At 42.5% G+C, this 11,122-nt stretch overlaps 1 protein-coding gene across 1 annotated transcript in view; it reads left to right on the top strand.

Moving 5' to 3' along the window:
* The first annotated feature begins 610 nt into the window (after positions 1-610).
* Gsdmc (gasdermin C) overlaps positions 611-11,122 on the top strand; it is a 38,132-nt gene continuing 27,620 nt past the window's right edge. The window contains exons 1-2 of the mRNA XM_008845498.1: positions 611-824; positions 1,491-1,674. Of these exons, the coding sequence (XP_008843720.1) occupies positions 611-824; positions 1,491-1,674 (398 nt within the window). The remainder of the gene's footprint in view (positions 825-1,490; positions 1,675-11,122) is intronic.

Raw genomic sequence — 11,122 nt, 5'->3', positions numbered from 1 at the left:
TCCCCCTCCAAAGAGTCCCCGTTCTGATTTCCCATCTTATAGATAGTTTTAAAGTCTAGAGTACGTACTTTTGAGAAAACACGCCATATTTCTGAGATTGGTTTAGTTCACGTAGCATCATGACCTTGAGCTTCACCCATTTTCCTGTAAATGGCATAATTCTATGGCTATGGCTGAGTAAAACAACTGCGTGTGTATCTTCATACATTTTTCTTTATTCATTCATCTTTAAATTTTTTTACTTTTTAGTTTTTTGAGACAGGGTCTCCTTGTAGCCCTAGCTACCCTAGAACTCGCTATGTAGTCTAGGCTGGCCTCTATTTCACAGAGCTTCACCTGCCTCTGACTCCAGAATGCTGGAATTAAAGGAGTGCACCACCACACCCAGCCCACTCATCTTTTGGTGGGCATCTAGACTGAGCCAGTATTTTGGCATTCAGAATGGTGCCACAATAAACTGCAGTGTGTGTACTAATGCTGTGCACTGATTCAGGGTCCTCTCATGCCCTGCTCTTTGCTTTATGAAAAATATCAGAGGTCAGTGAGAGTCGGTTAATCTCTTCCTCATCTCAACTAAACTGTGAACGTCCTTCCATCTGCTTCTAGTACCATGCCTGCCACATTACACGAGCTTAGCAAGGAGGCAGTCAAAATGCTTGGAGGCAAAGATCTGAAGCCTGTCAAATCCCTGTCAGACGCCACCAAATTCCATGAGTTTAATATATTGCAGAAGAACCCTCAGTCATGGTTTTGGGAGCCACGTGAGGATATTCCCACCGGATTCTCCCTCCTGAAGATCTTGGAGCCAGGTGTTTCAGACCCAGGTATCATCAACTAGGGGCAAAGGGTTCTAAGTGTGAGAAACGGCATTCTCAGACAGAAGTAGGGCAGCATCCAAGCATCTCAGAGACACCTAGACAGGTAGTGCATGATCCATCTTGCCTAAAGGCGAAGGATAAGGAAGTAACATTAAGAATCTGCTCATTTTCTAGACCCAACCATTGATTTGGTCAAATAATTCTTCTAAGAGCCTCCTGAGATGGAAATATTATCCCTGTTTCATAAAACAGAAATTAAGGTTTCTAAAACAATTTGTACAAAACTATAACGTGTGGAACTGACAGACCTAGGACCCAGGTCAGTCTGTCTACAGATTCTGCACCTGGATTCTGTGCTTGCAAAGATGATCCCAAGGGACTCCTAGACACTGTACAAGTGATACCATCATTTCTTAGGGTTAAAGACACACACACATATGTATATATATTTACACATATATACATATATTTGCCTGGCTTCCAGCATTTGTCTTCTGTAATAATTTGTATTTAAAGTATTAATTGATTCAATAGCTTCTTGACTAAGATTTAAATGAGTGGGAGGGTGGGGAAGGATGGGAAACTAGCCTCATTGTTTTTTTCCCATTTCTCAGACTAGCTGTTCCACAGAGAAATCTTGGCTAAATCTCTGGTCCCCTTTTCTCTCCACAGAGACTGTAGAGTCAGTGCCCGTCCCCATCAGAGACACTGTGGTCCAGAAAGTGAATGCTGATGTAGGTGTTAAAATTGGTGTAGAAGGGCATGTGTCAGGGGAGTTTGCTCAATCCAGTGGATATGACATCATGGTTCGGGGTATTAGTATCCCAGAACCAAACCTGGAAAGTCTTCAAAACAGGTGAGGCCCCTGGAGATGAAGGGACGGCTCAGCCGAGTTCCGGGGTGTGTTCTTGTAGGCAAAGGTGCATCTAGCAGCTCTGTGGTTGTGTTTGATGAGGACGTCCCAAATTATTCTACTTTTCTTTACTACTCATTAAGACATGGATGACTCTTATTTCCCTAATAACACTCATTAGATAATAATTCTCATTAGAGCAGTATCATCCAGTACTGTATTATTATGTGCTAGGGGGAAAAAAAAAAAAACAAGACAGACAAGAGTTCTGATCCCATTGCAGCTTATATTTACTGTAGGCAGGGGATGGGCAGGTAATGAGGAAATAAATATAATAAATTGACAAAATGTTACTTAAAATGCAACAAAGACTGTAACAATCTTTTTTTTTTTTTTTTTTTTTTTTTTTTTTTTTTTTTTAAAAAAATTTTTTCAAATTTTTTTTTTTTTTTGTCTTTTTGAGACAGGGTCTCCCTGTAGTCATAGCTGGCCTGGATTCACTATGGAGACCAGGCTGGCCTTGTACACACAGAGATCCACCTGCCTCTGCCTCCCAAGTGCTAGGATCAAAGGTGTGTGCCACCACACGTGGCTCTGTAAACAATCATTTTTAAATAGTATCTTAATACCTTGGAATTGATCTCACTTTAAAAAATATTTTATTATTTTTATTTTAAGTGCATCAGTGTTTTAACTGCATGTGTGTAAGTGCACCCATGTCATACAATGCCCTTGGAGGTCAGAAGAGGGCATCGGATCCCCTGGAACTGGAGTTACAGACAATTGTTAACCACCATGTGGGTGCTGGAAATTGAACCTCGGGTCCTCTGCAAGAGCAGCCAGTGCTTTTAACTGCTAAGCCATCTGTCCAGCCCCTGTGCTTACTTTTACAACAGCTCTTTTGGCATATAATTTAGAAGTAGAATTGTATACATTTCATATGCGTAACATGTTGTTTTGTCTATATTATAAATATACTACATGCAAATCAATTAGCATGTTAATTCACCTAGTAACCATTATTTTTACTTTTTACATTTATTTATTTACTGTGTGTTTGTGTGTGTGTGTGTATGTATCCACTCACATGCCATGGTGTGCACATGAATGTCAGAGGACAACTTGCAGAATTTGGTTCTCTTCTACCGTATGGGTTTTGGGAACTGAACTCAGGTCATTAAGCTCAGCACCAAGCACTTTTACCTGCTGAGCTGTCCCACTAAATTTTCTCCTTCCCACTCTCTGTTTGACCTGCCCTCACTCTCTTCAGGGTCTCTTGCTCTGGGTGCTATTAGACAAACCATATAACATATCTTTATCTGAATTTTTCACTTTGTATCTAGGGTAGGGGGGAAATGGAGTAACTTACAAAGGCGAAGACCCAGCTCTTCACAAAAGGCGGACACCTGGCACCCCGTTCCGCTCTGTGGCTCAGTGGCCTGCTGGCCCAGATGGCTTCTATGCCCCTCCCATAGTCACCATTAGTTTTTGCTCACGCCTTGTGGGCCTGCAGACTCACCCCAGGTTGATAAATGCCCCCTCTTGCATTGACGTGGGTGCGACACCAGGGCCATCCTTTTTCTTGTGCGCACCTGGCCATGCTGCTTCCGTCCAAGATGGTGTCAAAAGCCCCTCGGACACCTGGCACCCCGTTCCGCTCTGTGGCTCAGTGGCCTGCTGGCCCAGATGGCTTCTATGCCCCTCCCATAGTCACCATTAGCTTTTGCTCACGCCTTGTGGGCCTGCAGACTCGCCCCAGGTTGATAAATGCCTCCTCTTGCATTGACGTGGGTGCGACACCAGGGCCATCCTTTTTCTTGTGCGCACCTGGCCATGCTGCTTCCGTCCAAGATGGTGTCAAAAGCCCCTCCCTCCGTGGCTGAGTCTCCATAGTCAATTCTCCACAGCAGGCCCCACCCCTCAGTGGAACCAGGCCCTTTGGGGACACACTCCACTCCTTTCCTCCACTCTTACAATCTTTCCACCAATCTTCTGCTAAGGTCCTTGAGCCTTGGAGGGGGTGACAGATGTAGGGCGATCTCTCTTGTATCATGGCAAGATGGTGACTTCTTCGGCCTCCCTATTATTTGTCTTTAAGATGTGGCCATTGATCTATCTCAGTGGTGTTTCTTTTATTATAAAGACAAATGGAAGGAAGTAGACAGATTTAAACAAACATGAATGTAAATACAAATGCCTAGAAGATATCCCAGTAGGTGTACTATACTCATTAAACAGTATATTTGTGATGGCTTCCCCCCTAGGGTCTGTAGCCTTTCTCAACACAGGGGGTTGGCCTGGTCTACAGCACCAGATATGCATTCCACCCCTGGGAGCGGGCCTTATCCAATTAGAAATTTGTCAGTTGTACGTATGTTGGTTGAGTCATTATTTCACTTGCAGGCATTGCTTGGCATGTCCATAGTGTGTAGTATGTGGGGTCCATTGTTGAGTAGATTCATAGGGGATCCTTTCTTCCCCAACCATCTGCATAGCACCTTCTGGCACTATGAGCATCATCCATCCAGTGGCATGGAGTTTCTTTTTTTTTTGGCTTAGTCTCAGCTCCATCTCTTTTTTTCCTCCCATGCTCACATAATGTAGTGTCTTCAGCAGCAACATGGCCTTACCGACCTTTCTGGTGTACAGCTGACATTAGTGGCAATAGCCTTGGTGAATTGGAGGACCTCTAGACTCCCTCTCTGACCAACAGCTCATAGGGGGCAACCCACCCCTGATACCCTAGATTTTCTTAACAGTTGTATGGTTTGGGAACCTTTGTTTTTATCTTACCCAACCACAAAACTCCCAAGAATCTTACAGCTATAGCTGGCCTTTGTTTCTTCAAGTATCTTTCAAATGGGTTTCACATCTGTAAAACACTTGTAGGAAGGTTAACATCATATATTAAATCAATCATAGACAAGGTCTCACACAGCACGGAAAGGTTTTACCCCTTCGTATTAACTGTTTTCTCCATAGATCCTGTTAGGTACCACAGCATGGGTACGAGGCATTAGTTTGATTAGTTCTTTACTGCCTCTAGTTATCCCTTTGGAGTCATTTTTCACTTGGGGGATTTTACATGGAGTCTCTTTGTATTCTTTTATCCTTGATACACTTAGAGGTGTTGTCTCCAGTTGCCTGACCCGGCACTGGGCAAAGGAGGCAGGGGGTTTCTCCTGTCCCTGCTGTATCTGTTGGTTCCCTGAGTCAGGCAGGCTCTGGGCCTGCCTCCTGACTGTAGCCATATCTGTCATCTCTCCATTGACTACACCTGCTTGCCTAGGGAGGCCTCTGTGGGAAAAATTGCGCCCACTCCTAGTGTAGACTTTTCAGAAGAAAAATACACATTATTTAATCTTTGGGGATTCTTAACCACCCCGGGACAGTTTTTATTCTTTGAATGCCTTTTGTAAACTGTTGTTCTGGTTTTAAAGCCTTCCAGAAACTCTTTAGTACCAGATTTTGTTTTCTATCAATTTTTTCTCTGGGAATTTGGGCTTGACCACATTTGTCTTCGAGTAACCCAAATGGACCATTTTTTTTTTTCTGTCTGGTCTCTTTTATATCTCTTGTAGGGTGGTCAGTTATTCTACAGACACATTTTACATGCTGGTTAGAATCATTTAGGTCTGACAAAGCCTCTCTCACTTCACAAAGATCCTGTCTCATTAAAGGGCTTAGCAAAACCATTAAAGCTCCATACCATTTTCAAGGTCCCAGTTGAATTAAGCTTTCCTTTATATCTCTTATCTGGCCTAGTGAACTGGGTATCATATATTGCGTTCCTCATACCTAGTTCTCTCAGTAATACCTGTCCCTCCTTTATAGTCCTCCAGCCTTTATTAAGTGTTGGAGTTTCACTTGGTGATGACAATGTATCCCTATTACCTTCCATCAGCCATCCCATTAAGGACTGCTCCCCGCTGCATTGGCCTAGGTTGAACAGCCTATATCACAAGGATGGATGGGTGGTTATATAACTCTGCTGTGAAGCTTCTGAAGGAATGAGATGTCATTTTCTCCCATGTCCCACACTCTCACAAGCCATGTGGCTAGGGGGTCTCTGATTGCTTGCTTTTAAGTTTCCCTAGTTTTAACAGTTGCAGTGTGGAGTATTTCCTAGCTACAGCACTGTTAGCTTTTTCTTCCTTTTGTATCAACAGTTGAATCTGAGGGGCAGCTTTAGCTACTTTTATTTTTAGGTCATCTCTGTTTTTACTATTATCTGTCTTTTCCTCTGAATCCTTGAACCTTACACAAGTTAAAGTGTCCTTTTTTTTTTCTCTCTCTCAAGCCCTACAACTTGGTCTGCCAGGACCTCCTTGGCCTTTTCAGCTTTCCTTGCCTTGGGCACATCTTTTATTAGGCAAAGTGGCCCCGCCCCCTCTCGGGTTCTCCGTGTAAACAGTCTGCAGCAGTTTTTCTAGTTTTTTAAAAACCTTTACCAAATCTTCATATATCTACAATTGGGCTCTTTCCACACATTTACGACACAGCTGTGGCCTTTGCTTCTGTGTGGCTGACCTCTTTTTAGTTACATATTTTATAATCCATTGTAAAATCCACATCACCACTGCCATCAGCTCTCTAGCTTTTTCCAAATTTCTGCTGTTTGTCATTTCTAGCACTGTCATCCTGCCAACTATGCCAGTTTGTCCCACTAAATTTTCTCCTTCCTGCTCTGTTTGACTCACCCTCGCTCTCTTCCGGGTCTCTTGCTCCAGGTGCTATTAGACAAACCATATAACATATCTTTATCTGAAATTTTCATTTTTTATCTTGGATGGGGGGAAATAGGGTAACTTACAAAGGCAAACACCCAGTGCTTCACAAATGGTGGACACCCAGTGCCCCATTCCACTCTGTGGCTCAGCAGCCCACTGGCTCAGATTACTTCCACGCCCTGCCCATAGTCACCATTAGCTTTCTCCCTTGCTACTTTGCTACTCTGTTTTCACAAGTTAGACTTATTTTTTAAACTTCACAGAAGTGAGATCCCAGCACTGGGATTAAAAACCACTTGCCACACTGTGCTGGATAGCTTTAGTTTTCCACTTGAAACACTTTGACTGAGGGAGCCTCAATTGGGGAATTGCCTCCTTTGGACTGGCCTGTGTCCATGTCTTGATTGTTGAGTGATGTGGGAGAGCTCAGCCTACCGTGGGTGGTGCCACCCCTGGCCAGGTGATCCTGTATTGTATAAGAAAGCAGGCTGAGCACAGACTGGGGAAACAAGCCAGTAAGTAGCATTCCTCCATGGCCTCTGCTTCAGCTCCTGCCTCCAGGTTCCTGCCTTGAATTCCTACCTTGGGCTCCCTCAGTGATGAACTGTGAGCTGGGAGATATGAGCCAAATAAACCCTTTCCTCCCCAAGTTGGTATTGGCCAGAGTGTTTTGTCACAGCATTTGAAGGCAAACTAGAACACACACCAAGTTTTCATGTGAGTGTTGGGGATCAAATTCAAGTCCTCATGCTTGTTCAGCAAAAACTTAATCAACTGATCAGTCTCCCTAGCCCCATCATTGGGATTCTGATAGGGATTGCATTGAATCTATAGATTATCTTAAATTTTATTTTTTAAAATATTTTATTCCGGGTATGGTGGCGCACGCCTTTAATCCCAGCACTCGGGAGGCGGAGGCAGGCGGATCTCTGTGACTGTAAGTTCAAGGTATTATTTTTATTTTATGTGTATGAGTGTATTGCCTGCATATATGTGAGTTGCACCTATGTCGTGCAGTTCTGCTGTGGAGGTCAGAACAGCGCTTTGGATTTCCCTGGCACTGGAGTTAAGGATGGTTCATAGCTGCCATGTGGGTGCTGAGAATCGAACCCAGGTCCTCTTCAAGAGCAGTCAGTGCTCTTAACCACAGAGCCATCTCTCCAGCCCCTGTCTTAAATTTTAAATGTTAAATAGTCTGATCCAGGATATTTTCTGTTTATCCTTATAGTCAATTTCTGTAATTGGCTTTGTATAATTTTTTGCATACAAGTCTTTGAGATATGTGGTTACATTTACTTCTAAATACTTTATTGTTTTTCATGCTATTATAAATGGAAATATTTATTTATTCTTATGATACTTCACTGCTAGTATGTGGAAACACAATTCATTTTTGCCTGTTGGTTTTACAGTCTGTAACTTTACTGTTTGTTCATTAGCCTATAATAGACTTTCAATGGAGTCTTTAGGGCTTTCAGTGCATAAAATCAAGGCACCTGCAGTCCATTTTCCTTCATCCTTCCTATTTTGATGCTTTTTACTTATGTTTTTCTTACTGAGTTTCTCTGTCTGGGACTTCAATTGACTATGCTGAAAGAAGTGGTACAAGTGAGTGTCCCCATCCTAGTCCCTGAGTGTGAGTCCCTTAGTCATAGTCAGGTACGACCTTTAACAGATCAAGTCTCATTTGCTGCGTATATAACTTGGTGAGATGTCTTAAAAATGTTGAATTTTATCAAAGATGTTTTTCTTTTTTTGCGTGTGAATGGTGTGTGTGTGTGTGTGTGTGTGTGTTTGCACTAGTGCGCATGCCATAATTCATGTGTGGCAGTCAGAGGGCAACCTTGGGTATCTCTCCTGTCCTCCACTGTGTTTGAGAGAGGATCTCTTGTTGTCTACTATGGGCAGCTTTATGTGGGTCTGGAGATCTTGAGTTTGGGTCCTCGCCCTTGTGTGGCAAGCATTTTATCCACTAAGCCACCTTCCTAGCCTGAAGGTTTTGATTATTGTTCAGTCTTTTTTTTTAGCCTGAAGCTTTTGATTATTGTTCTATCTTTTTATTTCTTTAAGGCATATTCACATTTTTTGTTTTTCCATGATTTGGCCTTTATAGGCTCACTGTTTCTAGGAAATTTGCCTTTTTTTTTTTTTTTTTTTTCCAGACAGGGTCTCACTATGTAGCCCTGGCTATCCTGGAACTCCTTATATAGACCAGGCTGGCCTGTAACTCACAGAGATCTGTCTGAGCCTACCTCTGGAGCGATATGATTGCAGGCATATGCTACCATATCTGGCTTCTTTAGATTCTTTTAATAGTCAGGCATGACGACTTATGCCTATGACCCTAGCACTCAGTAGTAGCCTGAGGCAAAAGAATCACTGTGAGTTTCAGACCAGCCTGGAAGCCTGGACTAGAGTGAGATTTTGTCTCAAACAAACAAAAATTTCCTGAGTTCCCTACCAATCCCCTGAAAAAATCCTGCTTCAAATTCTCTTTTTGTGTGACATCATTTATAACATCTCCTTTTTAATTATAATTTTGAGTCCTTTCTTTTTTTTCTTGGTTTGTCTAAGGATTTTTCAATTTTGTTTATCTTTTCAAATAATAATTTACTTTATTAATCTCTATTCTTTTTCAATTTTACTTATTTCTGCTGTAATCCTTGTTATTTCCTTCTGTTAACGTTGGGCTTAATTTATTCTTTTTTTCTGTTCTTAGTTGTGTTGATGCAAAAGCAGAACACTCATCTCAAAGGGGATAAGAGACAATCTATTCTGGAGCCAAATATGAGTGACCATGGCCCAGGAACACAGATTCAGGTTATCCCAAATCCCATGATTCAGTGTGGAAACAGTTTTGTGAAGTTTTTATAATAACAGAAAAAAAGAAAAATCACAAATCAATACTCTTTTCAAATACATTGAGTAGGTGCCTACAACAAAAGAGAAATCTCAGCTCTAGGTCTCAGATGCTATCTGATGGCATTTGTAGCCTTTTGGTTGGTGTGAGCTAAAGTTTTGTTAAGTTAATATATTCTTAAAGTTTTTTTTTCTGTTAGTCACAAGGCGTTAAGTCAGAAACAGAAGTGGGGGGTTTGGACCTCCATCAGTGTAGCAACTCAGATCTCAGCAGACTGCCAGAGAGTGCCTAGTTCTGGCCTCCCTCTAGCAGAGGGCCTGAGAATCCAGGGGACTGCCTGAGAGCCCCTAATCATGCCTCCACATGGTGGTGAGCTTCCCCTAATTGTGCCATACCCATCCCCCTACCTGGGGTTTTGTGAGGCCCCTCTTAAGGCCCCAGGGCAGATCTGCCTTTGGTAAGCTAAGGCTGTGATCCTAGCAGACAACCTGAGAGGGTGGGTTTGGACCTTTATTGGTGAAGCGACTTGGATCTCAGTAGACCATCAGAGAGTGCCCAGTTCTGGCCTCCCTCTGACCTCCATCTAGCAGAGGGCCTGAGAATCCAGGGGACTGCCTGAGAGCACCCAATCCTGCCTCCATGTGGTGGTGAGCTTCCCCTAATTGCAACATACTCATCCCACTACCTGGGATTTTGTGAGGGCCTTCCCAAGGCCTGAGGGCAGATTTGGCTTTGGTAAGTTAAGGCTGAGACCCTAGCAGACAGCCTGAGATGGTGGGTTTGGACCTCCACTGGTATAGCAGCTTGGGTCTCAGCAGACTGCCAGAGAGTGCCCAGTTCTGTCCTCCCTCTGGCCTCCCTCTGGCATAGGGTTGAGAATGCAGGGGACTGCTTGAGAGCACCCAGATCCTGCCTTCATGTGGTGAAGGAAGCCTGAGTGTACCTGACTGGAACCTGAATTAGGCTTCTGTGGGTACTCCTGAATAGCTGATCTGAAGCCATCAGTTCCCTCCAAATTAAACCTGAGCGAAGCTGAACCTTCTACCAATCAGCTTTACATAACCACTAAAGAAAGAATCTAGGCACTCGGATAATACAAACAGAAGCATTCTTCAACTTAATTCTCATATCAGAATCATAAACAACAAAAGAAATTCACATGCCAAAACACATGCCAAAACCACAACGAAAGAATAATGAAATGGAAAGCCAAAACACTATGTCCCCACCAAACTCCATCAATTCTGTAGAAGAGTTTTACAAGGAGAACACCCTATAGATAACCCAGGACACTGAATTTAAAAGAACAATCATAAACATGATCAAGGAATTCAATGAATTTAAAGAACACATGAACAAACAAAAAAAACTGAAGGAAGATAGGGATAAACTTCTGAATGAATTCACAAAAGAGATAGAAACATTGAAGAAAACTCAGGCAGAAATGAAGAAGGAAGTGCAAAACTCAATAAGCCAACTTGAAACAACAGGGGAAAGCCTCACTAGAATAAATGAAATGAAAAACAGAATATCAACACTGAAGGATAAAGTTGAAGAACTGGACCACTCAAGCAAAGATTATGGAAAATTAAAAAAAACAAACAAACACAAGAATGGAATATGCAAGAGGTATGGGACAACATGAAAAGACCAAACCAACAGATCACAGGAATAGAGGAAGGAGAAGAATTTCAGGTTAATGGTGTTGGCTAGATCTTAAACCAGATTGTTGAAGAGAATTTCCCAAAATTAAAGAAAGACATTCCCATCAAAATACAGAAAACACATAGAACACCAAATAGACAGGATCAGAAAAGAAACTCCCCATGACATATCATAGTAAAAACACTAAATGTACAGA

Source organism: Nannospalax galili, unplaced genomic scaffold, assembly GCF_000622305.1.
Source record: "Nannospalax galili isolate Female #2095 unplaced genomic scaffold, S.galili_v1.0 scaffold380, whole genome shotgun sequence".
Classification (NCBI taxonomy): domain Eukaryota; kingdom Metazoa; phylum Chordata; class Mammalia; order Rodentia; family Spalacidae; genus Nannospalax; species Nannospalax galili.
The sequence above is the reverse complement of the archived record's forward strand: the minus strand, read 5'-3'. Positions and strand labels throughout refer to the sequence as shown.